Raw genomic sequence first — 22,633 nt, 5'->3', positions numbered from 1 at the left:
ATATATATAAAGAAAAGATATTAAAAAAGAAAATAATTACAAATTTTGTGAAAAGAAGAAAACAATTAATTGATTAATTAAATTTAAACAACTGATGATAAAAATTTAATAAAAAACTGGTTTAAATAAAAAAAACTTAATAATTTTAAAAAGTTTTTAACATTAATTTAAATAAATTTCTGTGTTAGTTTTTTCGTGTTTAAAAATAGTAATAATAATATACAATTTTAAAATTTAAATAAAAAAAAATAAAACATATATAAAGTTTTAAAAATTAAATAAATTATTGTTTAAACAAAGAGAAGTTATTTAAAATTCAAAAATAATTTACATAAAAAATGCACAGTTTTTGGGAAAAAATTTACAAAATTCTCTTACAAGCTTAAGCAGGGACATTTACCAAGGTCTCCACATACTATCCTGATCTTCGGCATCTTGTTGTTCTCTTTGATATTTCTTGCTGGTGTGTTCATCTTCAGAGCAAATACTAGAATCAGCTGTTTCCGAAAATGATCTTTTCAAAGAGGAAGATGAACTGGTATTCAAATCACTATTACTAGAGGTAGATGTAACCTGTTGTTGTTGCAAATGAGCAGCACTTAAGACAAACGAATTCTCAGCACTTGAGGGTGGTGAGGCAAATACACCCGAGAAGCTATTATGTTTATCTTGTCTGGGTGATATTGATCGTGAATTGGTAAAATCGGAGCTAGTGTGCATGTTGGAATCTTCATTATGACTAGACACTGAGGAGATGGGACTGAGAGGAGGACTAGTAGTGGTGGTGGTGTGAAAAGCTTGTTGTTGCTGCTGCTGTGTTGTCTGTAGTTGATAGTTGGAGTGTGTTAGGTTGGTTTGGGGATAGCTGTTGCCAACAGGAACTTTTAGAGGTGTAATGAGAGTGTTTTGAGGTTTAGAGAAAGCACTGAGACGCTTAAAGTTGGCAGCAAAATCATTAATAGGAGTAGAATTATTAGAGGCCGCTGCGGTGTTGTTACCAGGCCAAGAAGGAAAACCAGAATTAGAATTGCTGTTGATTAAAGAAGCAGCTGCTGTTGTATTATTAGCAGTATTGGGTACAATTAAAGCAAACTCTCCTGAAGGCAATCTTGAGGGTATCAACTGTACACCACCCATTTGTATGCCACCAGCAGGATTATTATTCAAATCCTGAGGTAAAGCAGGAAACAAAGAACCAGTAGTAGGCAAAGGCATGCTATTGGTATTAGCAAAGAAATTCGAAGAAGCACCACTGCGATAACCATTCGAAAAATTGGTCATTGAGCCAATCTGTTCCAAGCTAGTGGCACAATTATTTAAATGACTATTAAGTCTTTGGCGTACACCATCTTCAACACCATCCAATTGGCTGACATAACGATTAACCTCATCGGCACATTCCATAAAGCCGGTCTTGAATTTATGTATAACGGTGGGATCAGTTTGTAAAGCCATATTTAGCTGTTGTCTTTGTACAGACTGTAAATGTTTCACTGTCATTTCCAAAATATCAGCCTTTTCCAATTTAGTATGACGAGCCGGCTAAAAAAGTAAAGGGAAAAAACGCTTAATTAATAAAATGTTTAGAAAAATCTGGCAACTTTTTTTTTTAGAAAAGTTGTTTAATTCTCTTAATTGTCTACTTGGCTTAAAATATTTAAACACTTGAACATTTTCCCAGGCTTCCAACAGCTTTGTTAAAAAGCCGCCGCCTACTTTTGGAAATTTTGTGTGTTTTTTTTTAAAAAAAGATCGTTCCTTAAACTTGTTAAGTTTCGTTTTTTGTTTTGCTCACGCTGTTCAAGAAAATTTCGCACATTATTGTTTAACAAAAAAAAAACTCGAATTGATCGAGCTGCTGCAAGATCATGAGTTTTTGCTGGACTAACTTGAAATATCTAATTGATAGCAATTTGTTTTCTTAACGAAAACTTGCAGTAAAAAGACGAAAACGAAACTAAAGGGCCAGACATCAGTTAAGCAACTAAAGCACAGACAGACTGATCATGCAGATTGTAAACACCACACAGACACTACAAGTCTATAAAGCAAACACGATCAGTGTTTTTTTGTTTTTTCTTAAGATTGTGAAGGATTTAAGTAAGAAAGATGAAGACAAAAACACTGATGAGAACAAAATCTTAAGCTTAGGTGGGAATAACAACAAAAACCAGCTTAAAAAAAATTTCATTCATTTTACAATGATCATACCAAATGGGATGGATGATCGTGGTCTCTTTTCATTTTTTTCGAGTTGTTACTTTTAATATTCGTTTGTTTAGCAAGATCAGTATGAGATGTTTTATGAAAGTTTTGTTTTGAGCTTCAACACTCTTGATTTTTAATGAATAATCGCCAGGAAAAATATATTCCCACGCAGGTTTTTTCTTAAGGTTTATTGATCAATGATCTATAAAAGTTTTTTTTTTCTCTCTCTCTGTTTAAAAGTTTATTTTATTGACGATGTAAGGGAGGCGTTGGAGTTTTGGTCTCAGCAGGATAAAACTGGTTTTTGTATTAAAACATAAATGTTTTGAAGATCTTGTTGTTATGATCGTTATAATATAACTTTGATTTAAGCCGCTTAATTAGGGCTTTATGTTTAGGAGTTTTTCTTTCAAATACTTACGTCTTTTTTCATGGCTTCCAAGATCAAAGATTTCAATTCATTTAAACAATGATTAATGCGAGCCCGGCGACGTTTTTCCATAATGGGTTTATTGGTCTAAAAAAGAACAAGAAAAAACTAATTATTAAAAAATTTATAAAAAAAGGACAAAACTTTATTACGAAAAAAAGAAATCAATTTTTGAAAAATTTAAAAAAAATTCAAAATCTTGAACAAATTTCAAAAAAAAAATTAAATTCTATATTAAACAATTTCCCTTATAAAACTCAATTTTAGTTTCTTTCTCTTCTTACTTTTCTCAATTCGGCTTTCGATAATCCTGCATTATTATTCAAACGTCCTTGAGAGGTATTAAATTGATTTTGTGCAGCATTTTGAGCCGCCGTTTGCTGTTGAAAGTTGTCATTGTTGTAACTGTTTGAGCAATCGAAATCATCATCAGATTGAAATTCGTTTTTGTAATCCATATTTAAGGTTTTTGGAGTTTATGTAAAGTTCAAAATAAAGTAATCCAAAAAAAGGTTGATGGCAATTTGAAGGCAGAAAAATATAATCCAAATTAATTGATTGTTTAAAAATCAATAGCAGCAGAAATCCATAAGGTTTTTTTGTTATTTCGTTTTGATTTTTATTTTAAAAATAATAAACACAACACTTTTTTTTGTTTTGTTATAAAGAAACAACTTTGGTTTTTTTCGCTCAAAAAGTTCTTTTAAAATTGCACTTTGTTTTTATTAAAAATAAATAAAAAACAAAAAATTCTTTTTTTTTAGAAAAATCTTCGAATTTAAGAATTTTTCTTTAACAAAAAATCCGAAGATCACGCGTTTGTTATGTTCAGGATGAACGTCTAAAGGATACTGATCCTTAGTTGGTTGTGACTTACATTAAGTCGCTACTAAACGAAGCGTCACTACAGCAGCAGCAGCAACACCACCACCAAAACATATCAAACACACTCAAAGTGTCCTTTTTTGTCTTGTTCATGCAAAGAAATTCTCACGCTTGTTATTTTTATTACCTGTACTCAGTCGACAAGATCTTGGCTTACATTCCCTTTTGAGCATTAAACTCAAGTTATCAGGTAAAAATTCATTTACTCTTTAAATTAAAACACAATTTTGAGTTAAATACTCTTTAAAAAAACTTAGGGGAGTTTTTCTTTTTCAACTCAGAGAGTAATTTTCTTAAGTTTGTTTTAAAGAAATTTAACACATTTTTTTCTAAACATTAGCTCTTTTAGCGCTACCAACTTGTAAAGTGTTTCCAAAGGTTCTGTGTTATGATCTCTAATAGTATAATTTGATTTCCTATATCATACTTTTTGGGGTCCATTTCTAGTTAAATTGACCCCTATAGTTTTTTGTGTGTGTTTGTGGAAAAATTAAATTATTTTATTATTATTCTTTTTAACTCAAATGTTTGTCATCATCTATTTCTAAATAATCATGGGAATTGTGTAAAATTTTTACTTTAAAATATAGATCATGCTAAACGTTATATTTAAATAATGAGTGACTTTTCATCTTGATAGTCAAACTACTCATTTGAGTTTGTTTGTGAGAAGAGTGTAAAAATATCTTTCACTCATTTTTAATAAAGGGGGAGAAATGAGAGTGTTTGTTTTCATATACAAGAGTTGCCATTTCTTTAAGGGGGATTTTTATATTCAGTTTAAGTTGAAATGGGGATATCTCTCGGGAAACAATATGGAAGATATGCTTATGTTTGTCTAGTTTATAAGTCTAAAAATCCATCATATTTCGGATTTTTTTTTAAGGAAATTCTTAAACATCTTCCCTATCTAATATTAAGATCAGTTTTTATTATAGTTTTTGAAAACAAAATCTCACATCAAACATTATTTTTCATTTTCATTCAAATCATAACCTCAAAACAAAAAAAAAACGATCACTTTTATTATGTCTATCGATCATTGATCTATTTTTGTTGTTTTGAAGCATTTAAATTTAGAAAAATAATTGATCTCATATTAAGATCAGTTTCAGTTTTTTATAAACAAAATCTAACCACTTCTAACTTTATGCATTCAGTTTCATTTAAATCATATTCTCAAAACTACTTGATCACTTTTATAATATTCATCGATTATTGATCTGTTTTATAGCATTTAAATTTAGAAAAAAACTAATCAGAACAATATCCCAAAAAACTTTAACTTTATTTATACATTTTACTTTAAAAGATCATGGCAGTGATGTTTCCCGATCACTGATCTTTAGGTCTTTTGAATTCAATATTAATAGATTAAAGATTTAAAATTTTACTTTAATAAGTTTTATTTTCTTTATTATTTGATTATTAAAGAAATTTTCTCTTAATGATCGTAGAATGATCTTTTTGATTATGTTGGAAACTAGGATTCTTTATGTTATTCATGAAAGTATTGAGCTCCTGTTTGATCATGTATGATTATTATTGTTCTGGTTATCGATCACATTACATCTTTTTTTGCAGTCGATCAATGATCTTTGGGTCTTCCAAATTCTATATTAATAGATTGAAGATTTAATTTTTGAACAGTTTTTTTTGTTATTCGATCACTAAAGAAATTTCTTTTTAATGATCGTGGAATGATCAGTTTGATTATGTTGGTCCTTTTTCAATCACTGATCTTTGGGTCTTCCGAATTCAATATTAATAGATTGAAAATTAAAGATTTAACTTCAATTAGTTTTTATGTTTCCCAACCACGATCGTTAGGTCTTTCGAATTTAATATTAATAGATTGAAGATTCAAAATTTAATTTTGATAAGTTTTATTTTCTTTATTATTCGATTACTAAAGAAATTTCTTCTTAATGATCATGTAAATATCAGTTTGATTATGTTGGTCTTTTTGCAAATTTGAACTGTTTATGTTACTCATGAATGTATTGAGCTCTTGTTTTGATCTTGTATCATCACTTTAAATTTGGTTATCGATCACTTTTCTTTGGATCATGATCATTAACTGATCAGTTCTATATGTCTCTTCTTTTGCAGACTACATATATGAATGTTATTTACATAAGTTTTTAGCGATCACACTTAATATTTGTTTCTCGATCACTGATCTTCAAGTTTATGCCTAAAAATATTCTCAAAATATCGAACAGATCTGATTATTTAAATGATCATGGAATGATCAGACTTCTAAAGTGCAACACTATTGATTTTAAATGAAAGTAAATGTCACTGATCCTTGATCATTTGGGTATTTATTTATTTGGTTCATAGACTCCATTCGTTTATATATTCTGAACTGTAGTCAGATGTCTGTCCTAAACTTATAGTTATATAGTTGTTTCTTCCGAAAAAGGTGGGGATTGGTGAGACTTATTGAGATTAATAGACGAAAATATATTTCATTTTTTCAACGATTCATTGGGCTAAAGTTTTAAGTGTTCCTGCTATTCTATTAATAGTTGATATAATAGTATAAACTGGAAGTGGATATGTTAGTGATAGAAACTATCAGTAGAACCCACAAGATCTCTAAAAGTCCACACTTTGTTCATTGAAATCATTAGCTGATCTTAGACATATGAATCTTTTAATTGGCATCATATTAACAGCTTTATTAGGTTTTCTAAAGAACTCAATGAGCAGATCTATTAATGAAAGCAAGTGTCTAATGGCGCTAAGGATTTTTTTATTTTAGTTTTTAAAACCAAATAATGGCGTTAAAACCATAAAGTCTCTTTAAGGGATTACAAAATTCCGAAAACTAGGACTTCTACAAGAAAAAAACCCAACAATATTTTAAAACAAAATAGATTAACTGCATAACTGTTAATCAATAGATTTAGACAAAAACAAAACTAAGCTTAATCCAAGTTAGTAAACTAAGCCTAAGCAAACAGTTACATTTTAAAAACTAGCAACTAAACTGTGAAATGTTAATAAACCTTTGGTTTAAAAATGAGAGATTAAACACTAAACTAAAACATTTAAACGACTAAGCAGAGATTAGACTACTAAATGGTAAAAATAATATAAACAACTAAAAAGTGAAAATAGAATATTAATAAATAATTAAAAAGTCTAGACTGTAGACATAAAAGAAAACATTTTAGATTTTAAATTTTAAAAATTTAACACTTGATTGCTCTCATACATACATCTGCTGGTTTTCTTGTAAAAATTTTTAAGAAAATCTTTTGACAATTAAGCAAAAAAGAATTTAACAGAAATTCATTAGTGAAAATCTACTGGGGGCATAACAATTAAAAGATTTATCATGCTTTAAGACATAACATATCCTATGGGGTGGTTTAAGATACTACGATTTTGCCACAGCCGGCTTTTATTTCTTAAACGAAATCTTAAAGTTTTGTTGCAAATCATGGCATCAGCTGCTTGATATCAACTATTGGCCCGTGTCTAATAAATTGGGGGTTGTTTGGCCAGCAAAAGGAAAAACCCTACAAATGCAAAACTTCTTTAAGTATCTTGTATAGTCAAGGGGGTGGTTTTGAACCTCTTGATAGTATAAGGATTTTTCTAAGCAATAAAAGTTTGTTACCTGAATTTAAAGATCGTACATTTTAAAAGCCTATTTTTTCACCACGCGTCGCTATTTATGGCATGTGTGTGTTGTTATGCCTTTGATCGTAGACTGTTTATTTTATTACTTTACGACACGGATTTAAAAGTAATGATTTTTTTGTTCTCTTATTTCTTAACAATAATCAATAATTTATTTTAAAAGATGTTTTCAAAATTTTCTTAATTTTTAGAGCAGATGTTTTACAGAAATTTTGAAAATAATATTTAAAGTTTTTTTTAAAACATTTTTCTAACTTGTAAAGAGATTTTGTGGTTTTTAATAAGAAGGTTTGAGTTTTAGGGTTATTATTGAGAGTTGGCAACCTTGTTTGTTGCTTGACTACTCTTGGAGAAGGGAACTGAGCAAAACGTTATATATGAGTAAGAATTTTTTCGTTCAAAAAACCACTCAAAAGTGGCGCTTATCTTAGGAATACTTATTTCTTTGTTGGGTTTTGTTTTGGAATCTTAATTTTCAAAATGTTTGATTTTGATTAATGATTTAAAATTGAATACTGTTTGTTGTTATTGTGTTTTTTTATCTATTAAAAAGAGTTTATTATTGGGAAATACAATATTCGAAATGTTTTCCAATTTATAAGTCAAGGCTATAGACAAGACTGTGACAATACTTTAGTCAAGACTATGGAGAATACATTATATCAGGAACGGTTCCACAGGGGGGGGGGTTGTTTTGTGAGGGACAATACTATAGACAAGACTGTAGTCATGACTATGGACTATAAACTGTGTAAGAAGTCTGTAAAGAATATCATAGTCTATGCTAAAGACCAGAATACAGTCACCGTAGTCTTGACTATAGAACAGACAATAGTCTTGACCATAAAACAGACTAGGGTCTTGACAACAAAACATTCTATAATCTTGTCTATAGAACACACTACAGTCACGACTATGGAAGAGACCAGAGACATACAGATCAGAACAGACTATATGACTATAGAACATATTATATGACTATAGAACATACTAAAGTCTTGAATATAGAAAATAATATAGTCTTGACTATAGAACAGACTATAGTTTTGACTATAGAACAGACTATAGTCTTGACTATAGAACAGACTATAGTCTTGAGTATAGAACAGACTATGGAAGAGACCAGAGACAGACAGATCAGAACAGACTATATGACTATAGAACATATTATATGACTACAGAACATACTAAAGTCTTGAATATAGAACATAATATAGTTTTGACTATAGAACAGACTATAGCCTTGACTATAGAACAGACTATGGTCTTGACTATAGAACAGACTATAGTCTTGACTATAGAACAGACTATAGTCTTGACTATAGAACAGACAGTAGTCTTGAGTATAGAGCAGACTATAGTCTTGACTATAGAACAGACTGTAGTCTTGAGTATAGAACAGACTATAGTCGTGACTATAGAACAGACTATAGTCTTGACTATAAAACAGTCTATAGTCTTGAGTATAGAGCAGACTATAGTCTTGACTATAGAACAGACAATAGTCTTGAGTATAGAACAGACTATAGTCTTGACTATAGAACAGACTATAGTCTTGACTATAGAACAGACTATAGTCTTGACTATAGAACAGACTATAGTCTTGACTATAGAACAGACAGTAGTCTTGAGTATAGAGCAGACTATAGTCTTGACTATATAACAGACTATAGTCTTGAGTATAGAACAGACTATAGTCGTGACTATAGAACAGACTATATTCTTGGCTATAGAACAGGCTATAGTCTTGACTATAGAACAGACTATAGTCTTGACTATAGAACAGACTATAGCCTTGACTATAGAACAGACTATAGACTTAACTATAGAACTGACTTTAGTCTTGACTATAGAACAGACTATAGTTTTGAGTATAGAACAGACTATAGTCTTGACTATAGAACAACAGACTAAAGTCTTAACTAAAGAACAGGCTATAGTCTTGACTATAGCACAGACTATAGTCTTGACTATAGAACACGCTATAGTCTTGACTATAGAACAGATTATAGTCTTGATTATAGAACGGAATATAGTCTTGACTATAGAACAGACTATAGTCCTGTCTGTAGAACATAATAAGACTTAAAGTCATATGTAGGAGAACTGTTATTGTCGAATACGTTACTTTGAAATATTTTAGATCATTCTTATGTTCCTAATGTCATCAAACAATTCTATTCATTCAAGTCAATTCATTAAATTCCAAAACGACCGTTACAGAAATCAACACAGCAACAAAATCTCCTCCATACAATACAAATCTTACTAATGACTGATCTTTTCAATAAGCCCAAATGATAAATATAAATCCCTTAAAAAAATTTGGCACACTTCTGATATCAAAAAAATCCTTAAAGGACAATGCCAAAAACAGCAACAAAATTTAGTCCAAGGTGTGCAGAACAGTCAATTTTAAAATATATCCTGGCAAAAGGAAAGGAAGACAATAAATAAGAAATGAAATAATGTATCGTAACGTCCCCTAGCCAAAAAGTAACGGACATTACATTTACCAGTACACAATAAATAAACACAGACAGACAAAAACGAACGCAAACAGCATCCTTGTTGCAAGCAAGGCGGCTGCAAAAATATTAAACAAACAACCTTCCATCCACACATACGCAATGAAATTGTTAGAGGGCATGTGCCAAAAAAGAAAAAATATTAATAAAATAGAAACAATTTCTTGCTTTTTTTCAATGGCACGTATCCACGTTTTTGAACAGCTGTTTGATCATGATGTAATGACTTTTTTTCCTTAAAGAATATAATCAAAAGATTTAATTCCTTACATTTCTTAAGATAAAGGGGAAGATACTCATATAAGATGATCGCACATACTTACAACACAAACCAAAAGATGTTGTGGTTGAGGGAGATCTTATTTGAAAGAGAGAAAAAAGGATTAAAGTTGTGTAAAGAAATCTTCATTTAAGCCGACCTTTTGAAACATACTTGTACATTAGTAGAATAGTTTAAGTATTAAGATCATTATTATGATCATATTTGGATCTTTAAAATAAATTAATTTGAAATTTCATTTAAACGAATTTGAATCTGGATAGTTTTGCTAAAATGATCTTTAAGAAATACTTTCTAAATTAATTTTTATATCAAACGATATCTACAAAACTGATCCACATCGATCTCTAAAAAATACTCTCACAGTTCATCTCCTACTTAGGCAAATGTTTCGTTTAACTTTTTAGCTACTTGAATTAATATTTCTTCCCATCATAAACATTTCATACGATTTAACTTTTTAGGGTTTTTTGTTTTTCTTCAAAAAATAAATTGAAACATTGAAATTATTCTACTCTGGAAAACGCACGATTTACACATTAAATAATTTTAATCATAAAAAAAGAACTCCCAGCCCAAAAACCTCTTATTAAAGAAGCCTTATGTATGCGCTTTTTTATGGTTAATCCTAAATTTAATATTTTAGAAATATTTTCCTTAGCCGCCACTAGTAAGTTTCCCTTAATAATAAACATAAAAAACACTATATTTTTAATCATGTTTTTTTACTCTCACATTCGCTAAAGGATCAACACCTTGAATTGTACATACGTACATACTTTTAAATGTTATGTATGCTATGCGTGCATCATGCGTCGTCGTGTCATGTCATGCCCCTTAACAAATTGTGGCGCATGTGTTTATTAAATATTTCATATAGTTTTTCGTATTCCTTATTTCTTGTTCAAAACATTCATCATCCATTTAGGTATTTATGTATACATATATGATGGTTTAGTATTTCTATATTTTTAGTTTCTTTCGATTTATTTTTAATTCCTGGGAATATTCTGTTTTTTTTTTTTTTTTAACAAAAAACTTTACGACTTTACGTGAGTAGGGGGAGTAGGAAGGTGATCATGAGAATTTAAGGAGGTTCTAATTGAAATGTCATGTAAAAAATTCAAGGATCAATATGAATTAATATGGTCATATTTTTTGTCCAGAGCAAGGATATGGATACGTCTTTTTGTCGAGTTTGTGGGAAAAGAAGTTTTATTGCATGAAGGAAACACTACAAACTAGACAACTAACAAGGCCTTAGACTAAAGTATAGACTAGATTAGACTGTACGCTAGACTATAGACTAGATTATAGACTAGACTAAAGACTAGACTATAGACTAGACTATAGATTAGACTATAGACTAGACTATAGACTAGACTATAGACTAGACTATAGACTAGACTATAGACTAGACTATAGACTAGACTATAGACTAGACTATAGACTAGACTATAGACTAGACTATAGACTAGACTATAGACTAGACTATAGACTAGACTATAGACTAGACTATAGACTAGACTATAGACTAGACTATAGACTAGACTATAGACTAGACTATAGACTAGACTATAGACTAGACTATAGACTAGACTATAGACTAGACTATAGACTAGACTATAGACTAGACTATAGACTAGACTATAGACTAGACTATAGACTAGACTATAGACTAGACTATAGACTAGACTATAGACTAGACTATAGACTAGACTATAGACTAGACTATAGACTAGACTATAGACTAGACTATAGACTAGACTATAGACTAGACTATAGACTAGACTATAGACTAGACTATAGACTAGACTATAGACTAGACTATAGACTAGACTATAGACTAGACTATAGACTAGACTATAGACTAGACTATAGACTAGACTATAGACTAGACTATAGACTAGACTATAGACTAGACTATAGACTAGACTATAGACTAGACTATAGACTAGACTATAGACTAGACTATAGACTAGACTATAGACTAGACTATAGACTAGACTATAGACTAGACTATAGACTAGACTATAGACTAGACTATAGACTAGACTATAGACTAGACTATAGACTAGACTATAGACTAGACTATAGACTAGACTATAGACTAGACTATAGACTAGACTATAGACTAGACTATAGACTAGACTATAGACTAGACTATAGACTAGACTATAGACTAGACTATAGACTAGACTATAGACTAGACTATAGACTAGACTATAGACTAGACTATAGACTAGACTATAGACTAGACTATAGACTAGACTATAGACTAGACTATAGACTATACTATAGACTAGACTATAGACCAGACTATACTATAGACTAGACTATAGACTAGACTATAGACTAGACTATAGACTAGACTATAGACTAGACTGTAGACTAGGCTATAGACTAGACTATAGACTAGACTATAGACTAGACTATAGACTAGGCTATAGACTAGACTATAGACTAGGCTATAGACTAGACTATAGACTAGGCTATAGACTAGACTATAGACTAGGCTATAGACTAGACTATAGACTAGGCTATAGACTAGACTATAGACAATTTACAATTTCAAAGAATCTTTTTAAACTGTAGATTTAGTATTGTTCCAAAGAAGAACAAATCTTCCAAAGATTCATGCTCTAAAAGAATTTCACACAGTGTTTGCATTTCCTAAAACTAACTTTCTGCTTACTCATGATACTATTAATATAAAATCCTGGTCAATTAATTAACATATTTTACAAATTAATTCCTAAAACCAAAAAAGCAATTCCATTTTTAATTATTTACACAAACATCTGTTATATGATTCCCACACTAGAGTTTAACATGACAAAGCCCTTGAAAGAAGAAAACCCACTCAAAACCTACTCTCACACACATACCTTTACTCGCCAAAAAAAAACAACTAAAACAAACCCTCAATTCAAAAACTTTAACCACTTTTTCAAAATATAACTAACAATCCTTGTTTAAGTACAGTTTTTCCTTTAAAACCACCCAACAACTAACAGCAAGGAATACAACAACAACAACTATGAATTTTATTTGAAATTTAATTTCAAGATATACTTAGAATGTGAGAAAAACTTTTTCTCACGATCACCTAAGTAAAGGTATTTTTCTAAATGCAATAATTTTAACTATAATGTTGATTAATCCACGTGCAAAAGGGGGAAGTCAATACACATTACAATACACAGGCATTCAAACACACACAAACAAACACACAAGGACTTGCTTAAGGAGTAACAACAACAACAACAAAAAACCACCACCATTATCAGTAACTATTTATACACGTTAATAAAAAAAGCACTATGGACAAATAAACTAAACGCGTTAGTTAAATGCGGAAGGAACTTAAGGAAGTTGCTTTCATATCAAAAACTCACATGCAACAACACAATACAAACGAAAGGACACTGAACTAAAAGCATAATGAAAATGATGACGTTGACGAGACGCAAGGAGCAAAAAGACGCCCCTATTTCTATCACAAATGACGCGAACTATAGTCAACTGCTATGTATGTTGTTTATGATCGATCGTATAACTATGGGAATTTTAGTTTTGTTGTTGTCATCTGTAAAGGTATTTTTAGTTAAAAACAAGGATTCCGAAAAACTTTAACGCAACAAACACGTGAGAGCCTGAGAACTTTTAAACAACGCTGCACCCTTATTACATTTGCCTGAAGAAAAGTCATAATAATTATGATAATATTCAAATGTTGCAGGCGAAGACAAGGTAATCAGGGAATAAACACATGATCCTTGTCACTTAAACAGGGGAGGGTTTTGAATATTTTATATAAATTTAAATTTCTTGTAAGAAAAGCTAAGAGGTGAAATTTTAAAGATTTCTTTTTTTTTGTTTTTGTTGGTTTTGTTGGAATGTGTGAAAATATTTCTAAATATTTGAAATTTTTAGGGTGTTGTTAGGGGTGTAAGGGCGAAGAGGGGGGAGTGTTGCTAGTAAAAGGTATTAATTTTTATATAATTTTTTGTTTGTTTATTTTTTAAATAAATAAAAATTAATGAATGTCATAAATAGTTGAGGCAGGGAGATGATTAAAAATAAGTTTTAATATTTATTTAGTGGGAAAATATTTCAATCGGTTGGCAGTTGTTTAAATTTAGAAATTTCTAATAGGAATCTATATATAAGATTATATGCAACTTTCAAGTATTACTTGAATTATTTTGATAATGATCAATAATCTTTATAAAATCATATTAACTTTCGCATTCAGTTATTCGCATTCCGAGTCATTTCGTAGCAAAATTTTTTGTCTACATATTAGTCTGTACCTGATTATGGTTAATTTTTCCAATTGAATCTGACAATTTTATGAGTTAAGGGACACGACTGCAGGAAAAGCAACCAACATTAGAGACTTGTCATAAGATCTATTAAAAATGTTAAAGAAAGATTTCAATTGGTCATCAGCATTCGCTTGACCTGTGACACCTTGGATTTATGATACTTTCAGAGATGTTTTTATGATCACTTCTGAATTATTTTTACGAGAGTGAATAACTACCGCAACTTATAGATATGACAACATCACTTTGACCCTTAACACTTTCGATTTATCATTGTGATCGGACGGTTTTTTTATAATTTTGACCACTCTGGATTTGACATCCAAGACTGAAAATCTTTTAGATCCTCTTGTTCGAAGTGACTTTTGATATATTCACATATATGCTGCGATCAGTTCATTTGATCGTGTTGAATGTTCTTCTTTGATTAGACTTTAACAATATCATAATTAGAATCATTCAAAGACAATATCCAGTATTTAAAGAACTTTTCTTCGAAACTAAACTATCAACAGCAAAAACATGATCGATATCATCTTTGATTCATTTCAAATAATAAATTTACATCTTTTGAAGTTCTTGAATAATATCGGATAAGTATTGAAAAACTAAGAGAAATATTTAATAAAGAAATTGTTATTGATTCTCTATAAGAATTACCAAGATCTCTAAACACTAGCATGAGAATAGGTGAAAACCGATAACAAGTAAAGAAGGGAGAACCGATCAAGTAAAGTTGATCGTAGTTTGGTCTTAATTTGTCTATCGAAATGAGCTTTCGATATGAAAGTTTAGTCAACTAAGTTTGTGATATTTCAGATTCTGAATTGCGAAGATATCTGGCAATGTTTTTTTTAAAGATATTCCGAATGTTTTGTTAAGTAAATGTGATTCCAGAAAAGATGCCACCAAGTAGACGGAAAATCTAATACCAGGGAGAAAACAGACTTTCAGTATCGAATGTATTTAAGCAGTTGGGCTGTTTTTAAGTGGACGACCCTGTTTTTAAGAGTCTAATAATTCCTGTTAAGAGGTATTACCAGATTGTTCGACCACATACTCTACTACTGATTAGGTTAACTTGATAGCACTTCTTTGCTAGTATTTTGCTCTCCACTGCACACATTCAAATTAAGAAATCCGTAAAGAAGATAACACAACAAATAATTGCTTACCCCTTGGCCCTGGACCATTTTTTCCTTTCACTTCTTATTACCTTCCACAAAAGGGAATGTTGTTAACAAAAAACACTTTATCACTTGTATTTTCTTTCATTTCAACACTTTTTTCATTTCATTTCCAGCATAATAACATATTATTAGCTTACATTTTGTTGCTTATTTTTGTTTTATTAATGTTCTAAATATTCCATAAAACAATAAACAATATGAAATATTTGTAAAACAAAAATCTACAAATTCACCTCACGTAAATGACGGTTGTTGTTTGTCAGAAACGTGAATTTATTTCTGAGCATGCGCATTTGTTGTTGTTTTTTATTAATTTTCTTCTTTGCGTTTTGTTTTTTTTTTTGAGGCCTCTCTTACTCATCGTATGTGCAACGGTACTTTTATAACTTTTATGGGACAAGTTAATTTTTGTTGAGAAAATAAATAGTAAAAAGTTTTAGAAGAAAATGCAAGAATTGAAATAAAATGAATAGTGGTCAAGAAAAGAGACACTTGGTTAGTAAAATTTGGTGAAATTATTTTTTTTTTGCTTTAACCGTTAGTTTTGCTGTAGTTTTGTGGGGGAGTGATGAAAGGAAAAGTTTTGTCATTATTAAGATTTTTATAAGAAATATTAAATGTTAAAGAAGACATTTTTTTAAAAGTGTATTTTTAATTTTTTTCTTAATATTTTATTGTTAGCTTTCTTTGAATATTAAACATATTAGAAAAATAAAGTTAATTAATAATAAATAAATAATTTTTTAAAAATTCAAAATTTTCTCTTGATAAACTTTTTTAAAATTTTGTTAAAAAATTTTCAAATTTTATTGAAAAATTTTTATATTTTATTGAAAAATTTCCAAAATTTTATTGAAAAATTTCCAAGTTTTTTTGAAAAATTTCCAAATTTTATTGAAAAATTTCCAAATTTTATTGAAAAATTTCCAAATTTTATTGAAAAATTTCAAAATTTTATTGAAAAATTTCAAAATTTTATTGAAAAATTTCAAAATTTTATCAAAAAATTTTGTTAAAAAATTTTCAAATTTTATTGAAAAATTTTTATATTTTATTGAAAAATTTCAAAATTTTATTGAAAAATTTCCAAAATTTTATTGAAAAATTTCCAAGTTTTTTTGAAAAATTTCCAAATTTTATTGAAAAATTTCCAAATTTTATTGGAAAATTTCCAAATTTTATTGAAAAATTTCAAAATTTTATTGAAAAATTTCAAAATTTTATCAAAAAATTTTAATTCATATAGAAAATTCAAAACTTTGTTAAAAAATTATTTTTATTTTTAATTAAAAATTTGCTTAAATTGAAAATTTTATTGAGAATTTTCAAAATTTTATGGAATTTTTTTAACATTTTAATTCTTATAGAAAAATTAAAATTTTACTAAAAACAATTTCTTTTTTAATTAAAATTTTGTTTTAAATTGAAAATCTTATTGAGAATTTATAAAATTTTATTAAATTTTCAAAATCTATTAAAAAAAATTTTAAATTTTATTGAAAAATTTCAAAATTTTATCGAAAAATTTTAATTTTTATAGAAAATTCAAAAATTTGTTAAAATTTTTTTTTAATTCAAAATTTTCTTAAATTAAAAATTTTATTGAAAATTTTCATAATTTTATTGAATTTTCAAAATTTAAAAAAAATTTTATTGAAAAGTTTCAAATTTTTATCGAAAAATTTCAAAATTTTATGATACAATTTTAATTATTATAGAAAAATTCAAAAATTTGTTCAAAATTTATTTTTTTTTAATTAAAAATTTGCTTAAATTGAAAAACTTATTGAGAATTTTCAAAATTTTATTGAAAAATTTCAAAATTTTATTGAAAAGTTTCAAAGTTTTAAGGAAAATTTTCAAAATTTTATGATAAAATTTTTGTTCTCATAGAAAAATTTAAAGTTTTGCTACAAATTTATTTTTTTTAAATTAAAATTTTGTTTAAATTGAAAATCTTATAGAGAATTTGCAAAATTTTATTGAATTTTAAAATCAATTAAAAAAAATTAAAATTTTATTGAAAAGTTTCAAAGTTTTATAGAAAAATTTCAAAATTTTATGATAAAATTTTAATTCTTATAAAAAATTCAAAATTTTGTCATTTTTTTTTTAATTAAAATTTTGTTTATCTTATTGAGAATTTTTAAAATTTTATTGAATTTTCAAAATTTATTAAAAAAAAAAATAAAATTTTATTGAAAAATTTTAAAATTTTATTGAAAAGTTTAATGTTTTATGGAAAAATTTCAAAATTTTAATGATAAAATTTTAATTCTTATAGAAAAATTCAAATTTTTGTTAAAAATTTATTTTTCTTATATTAAAATGTTGTTTAAATTGAAAATCCTATGGAGAATTTTCCAAATTTATTAAAAATATGTAATTTTATCGAAAAATTTCAAAATTTTTTTGAAAAGTTTTAACATTTTATGGAAAAATTTTATAATTTTATGAAAAAATTGCTTAAATAACATTTGTACTTATAGTTTATGGCATTATTAACTATTTTCTTTAATAATTTATTAATAACTTTTAAGATTTTCTAAACTATCTGGTTTTCCCTCCAAAAAATTAAAAAATTCTGGTCTGGCAATACCAGATAATATTTTTGCTGTATTTGCTTTTACTTTAAACATCTGGAATAATAATAAAAACACAAGAAACAGCAAAAACAAGCGTCCAGCAAAAAAACTGAAACATACATACACTCGTACATACATACACTTATGAAAAATAATATAAAGAAAGATAAACGCAAAAGAGAAGTTAACAAATAAAAATGAGTAATACTTGCAAAGAGAATATAGCTTATGCACTCACACTTGTGTTTTGGTAATGGTTTGACATTTTTGTTGTTTGTTGTTGTCTCTTGTTAACGATACTGTTATAAATTCTTATTATTTTTTTTAGTTGTTTTTTTATTGTTGGAGAAAACACTTTACAAAGCGCATTTTGTGTGAAATTTTTCTTTGGATTGCAGGCAGATTGAAATTTTTAATAAAGACACTACAACAATTAATAACTTTTTTTAAAATAATAAAACAAAGAAAAAGTAAAGAAAATTGTTAATAAGTAAAAAGCAAGAAATATTTAGCAAATTTATTTTATAAAAGTTTAAAAGAAACATGTAATGAAATAGTTGAAAACGCAAGACAAAAAAAGGAGACAAGAAAATAAATTACAAAAAGGAATTGCAGAAATTTAGGTGTGACATGAAGTGATTACAGAGTAGAGTAATAATAAAAAAAGGAAAATAATTGAAAAAATAAAAAAGGATAAAAGAAAGCAAAAGAAAAAAGTAATAAAATTAAAATTTGTGAAAAAAAGTGTTTGTGTTTGTCCCTCAATACAAAAAAAAGTAATAAAAGAAAAACCATGCAAAACAGCCCAAGAACAAATGGAGCCATATCCTCGTTGCCCAGCACTTTGGCACAACTGGCTTTGAGAGATAAACAACCTGCCCCGGCTTTACCGCACACTCTGCCACCCTCCTTAGCAGGCAGTGGTGTTGGTTCTAGTGTTTTGTCCAAAGCCAATGCGCTGCAACAAGCCAATGGTGGTGTTGCGGCTAATGCTGATGCCAATAATGTAGGCCATAATGATTCCAATAAGTTGTCAACAGAATTACAAGAAAAAGAACAAGAAAACAAGCAACAACAGCAGCAGCAGCAGTTGACACAACCAAAGCAAAAGCCTCCCCTGCCAGTACGTAATAAACCGATGGAAATAGCTGGTTATGTGGGTTTTGCCAATCTGCCCAATCAGGTGTATCGCAAGGCCGTCAAACGAGGCTTTGAATTTACTCTAATGGTGGTGGGCGCTAGTGGTTTGGGTAAGTCTACCCTTATCAATTCCATGTTTCTATCGGACATCTATAACTCAGAGCAATATCCGGGTCCCTCTTTAAGAAAAAAGAAAACAGTGGCTGTGGAAGCCACCAAAGTTTTACTAAAGGAAAATGGTGTCAATCTCACCCTTACCGTGGTGGATACTCCTGGTTTTGGTGACAGTGTGGATAACACCAATTGTTGGGTACCCATTTTGGAATATGTAGACTCTAAATATGAAGAATATTTGACCGCTGAGTCTAGAGTATATCGCAAACAGATACCCGATAATCGTGTGCACTGCTGTTTGTATTTTATAGGCCCCACGGGCCATGGCTTAAGACCCTTGGATATTGCTTGCATGCAAAGTCTGTCGGATAAAGTTAATTTGGTTCCTGTCATAGCTAAAGCCGATACCCTGACCCCCGATGAGGTGCATTTATTCAAAAAGCAAATACTCAATGAAATAGCCCAACATAAGATAAAAATCTATGATTTTCCCTCTACCCTGGAAGATGCCGCCGAAGACAGCAAAACTACACAAAATCTACGCTCAAGGGTACCATTTGCCGTGGTGGGAGCTAATACCATCGTTGAACTAGCCGATGGCAAGAAGGTACGAGGACGCCGTTACCCCTGGGGTCTAGTGGAGGTGGAGAATCTGTCTCATTGTGACTTTATAGCTTTACGCAATATGGTCATACGTACCCATCTGCAGGATCTTAAGGATGTCACCAACAATGTCCACTATGAAAACTACAGATGTCGCAAACTCTCCGAGCTGGGCTTAGTCGATGGCAAGGCACGACTTTCCAACAAAAATCCTCTTACACAAATGGAGGAAGAAAAACGAGAACATGAATTGAAAATGAAGAAAATGGAAGCCGAAATGGAGCAGGTATTCGATATGAAAGTCAAGGAGAAAATGCAAAAACTTAAAGATTCCGAACTGGAGTTAGCAAGACGTCATGAAGAACGCAAAAAAGCACTTGAACTACAAATTCGTGAGTTGGAAGAGAAACGTCGTGAATTTGAGCGTGAACGCAAAGAATGGGAAGATGTTAATCATATAACTTTGGAAGAGCTGAAACGTCGTTCATTGGGAGCCAATAGCAGTACAGATAATGTTGATGGTAAAAAGGAGAAAAAGAAGAAGGGTCTGTTTTAATTAGAGTTTTTAAAAAAACTAAATGAAAACTAAAAACAACAGCAACAACAACAACAAATACAATTCTTTAAAAATGCACAGTATTTTTTCCACTCCCCCTCTTTCTTTTTTTTTTGTCTAAAACCAAATTTAGAATTTTATTTTATTAAAACTTTACTCACTATTTTTAAACTTTATATGTATTTCTTTTATCCCTCTACTACTCTGTCCCCTCTATTTTATTATATATATATATTTCCCTATCTGCTGCCCTTTTTTTATACGATTTATTAATTAATGTAGATTTTTAGATTAAACACGAAAAAAACACACAAAAAACGAAAAATTTATGTTAAAAATTTTATATTGAAGCTATATTTAGATAAACTTTTCTAGTAAAGAAATATCTTACAAAAACAAAAAAATACTTTAAAATTTTTAATGTTTTAAAAGTTAATTATTACGTTTGCTTACTTATACTGCAACCTTTAAATGTAATATGTATCTTAAAAAGTATGTATTATAAAAACAACAACAATTACTACGATTTTTTTGACGCCAAATAAACAAAATTTAAGATGAAATAATAAAAAAAACGATTTAAAAAACAAAATTCTTATATTTATAATTTCTTTTTTTCTTTAAGGCATTTGGTTAATTTATGAATTTTTTGAAATCAATAAATAATTTTTGAAACTTTTTTTTTTTAAAAAAGTACCTTTTTTGAAAAAAAGTTTTAAAATTTCTTTTTAGGCATTTTTTGGAAAAAGTACCTTTTGAGGAAAAAAGTGTTTTTTTTATTTTTATTTCAGAAAAAAATACTTTTTTAATATTTTTTTAATTTTAAACATTTTTTGAAAAAGTACTTTTTAGAATTTTTTCGAAAAATTAAATTTTGAATATTTGTTTAAAAAAAGTACTTTTTGAGAAAAATAAAATTTCGATTTCTTTTAGAAAAAACACTTAAATATTATTTTAAATACTTTTTGAATTTTTTTTTGAAAAAGTACTTTTTGAATTTTTTTTTGAAAAAGTACTTTTTGATTTTTTTGAAAAAGTACTTTTTGAATTTTTTTTTAAAAAAGTTCTTTTTATTTTGAAAAAATTATTTTTTTGTTCTTAAAAAAAAGTATTTTTCTATTAAATTTGAAAAGGTAACTTTTGAACATATTTGAAAAAAGTACTTTAAAACTACTTTGGACAAAATTACTTTATATGGAACTGGTGTTTAGCCATTTTATCGAAAATTAAGAAAAAGTACTTTTAATTCATTCCTAACTATAATAACTTTCAAAAAAGTACAAAACTTGTAAACATATTTTTGTATAAATGTTGAAAAAAGTACATTTAGAAAATGTTAAGAAAAGTACTTTTTAGGAATTAAAAAAAAATTTATATTTTTGAATAAGTACTTATTGATCATGATAAAAAAGTACTATTTTTGTAATTTTTGTCAAATCTCTTTTTAATAAATTGATTTTAAAAAAGGAATTTCTTGAACTAGATAAAAAAGTACTTTTTTGGTATATTAACTAAAATTAAGTACATTTTGGTATATTTTAACAAAAGTATATTTTTGTAAATTTTTACAAAAGTATAACTTAACAATTGTACTTCTTTCTTTAACAAGAATCTCCCAAAAAAGCTATATTTTTAAAAAAGTACCTTTTTTGAAATCATCAAAATGAGTACATTTTTTAAAAGTACTTTGAACTTCATGGAAAAAGTACAACAAGTATATTTTTACAAAAAGTACAATTTTTCTCAACAGTTGGTACTTCTTTGCAAAAGAAAAAAGTACTTTTTCAAAAAACTACATTTTATACAATTATAAAAATACCATTTGTTCCACTTTCAAACTAAACTTATTGATATATTCTGATTCTTGAAAATGATACTTTTTGAAAAAAGTACTTTTTTTCAATTTGAGATAAAGGGCCGTTTTGAAAGTGAGAAATATTTATTTTTATTTAAAAAAGTACCTTTTTGTGATTTTTCTAAAATATATATACTTTAGAGTATTTTTTCTAAAACTACCTTTTCGTAATTTGGTACTTTTAAAAAAAAACTACTTTTTGAAACGTTTCTCATGAAAAATTTAAAGCTAGTTTAGAAGACCTCAATACTATTTACTACAAAAAGTACCT

General features: G+C 28.3%; 2 protein-coding genes across 4 annotated transcripts; one reads left to right on the top strand and one right to left on the bottom strand.

Moving 5' to 3' along the window:
- Positions 1-268: 268 nt before the first annotated feature.
- Positions 269-18,442, bottom strand: LOC111683876 (protein deadpan). 3 transcript variants are annotated; one of them, XM_046954751.1, is made up of 3 exons: positions 18,333-18,442; positions 2,630-2,725; positions 269-1,542 (listed from the first exon to the last, which is right to left on the bottom strand). In XM_046954751.1, exons 1-3 carry the CDS (start codon positions 18,357-18,359, stop codon positions 397-399), a joined length of 1,269 nt encoding a protein of 422 aa, XP_046810707.1. In that variant the 5' UTR covers positions 18,360-18,442; the 3' UTR covers positions 269-396. The 3 variants fall into 3 exon arrangements, with proteins under 3 accessions (XP_046810707.1, XP_046810708.1, XP_023301767.2); XM_046954752.1 differs by lacking the exon at positions 18,333-18,442 and adding an exon at positions 15,495-15,701; XM_023445999.2 differs by lacking the exon at positions 18,333-18,442 and adding an exon at positions 2,923-3,317.
- Positions 18,443-18,445: 3 nt separating this feature from the next.
- On the top strand, positions 18,446-21,076 carry LOC111683869 (protein peanut). The gene has a single exon (XM_023445991.2). It carries the CDS (start codon positions 18,888-18,890, stop codon positions 20,505-20,507), a length of 1,620 nt encoding a protein of 539 aa, XP_023301759.1. The 5' UTR covers positions 18,446-18,887; the 3' UTR covers positions 20,508-21,076.
- The last annotated feature ends 1,557 nt before the right edge of the window (positions 21,077-22,633 follow it).

Source organism: Lucilia cuprina, chromosome 6 (genome assembly GCF_022045245.1).
Source record: "Lucilia cuprina isolate Lc7/37 chromosome 6, ASM2204524v1, whole genome shotgun sequence".
NCBI classification, from domain to species: Eukaryota; Metazoa; Arthropoda; class Insecta; order Diptera; family Calliphoridae; genus Lucilia; species Lucilia cuprina.
Note: the sequence above shows the minus strand (reverse complement) of the source record. Positions and strands in the feature narration are given on the sequence as shown.

Bases quoted from the DNA above. Each gene is read 5' to 3' on its own strand.
- LOC111683876 (XM_023445999.2), bottom strand. From the start codon at position 3,096: ATGGATTACAAAAACGAATTTCAATCTGATGATGATTTCGATTGCTCA. The intron at 2,726-2,922 runs GTAAGAAGAGAA...GTTCTTTTTTAG, and splicing joins CGAAAGCCGAATTGAGAAAA to ACCAATAAACCCATTATGGA. The intron at 1,543-2,629 runs GTAAGTATTTGA...TTACTTTTTTAG, and splicing joins TGGAAGCCATGAAAAAAGAC to CCGGCTCGTCATACTAAATT.
- LOC111683869 (XM_023445991.2), top strand. From the start codon at position 18,888: ATGCAAAACAGCCCAAGAACAAATGGAGCCATATCCTCGTTGCCCAGC.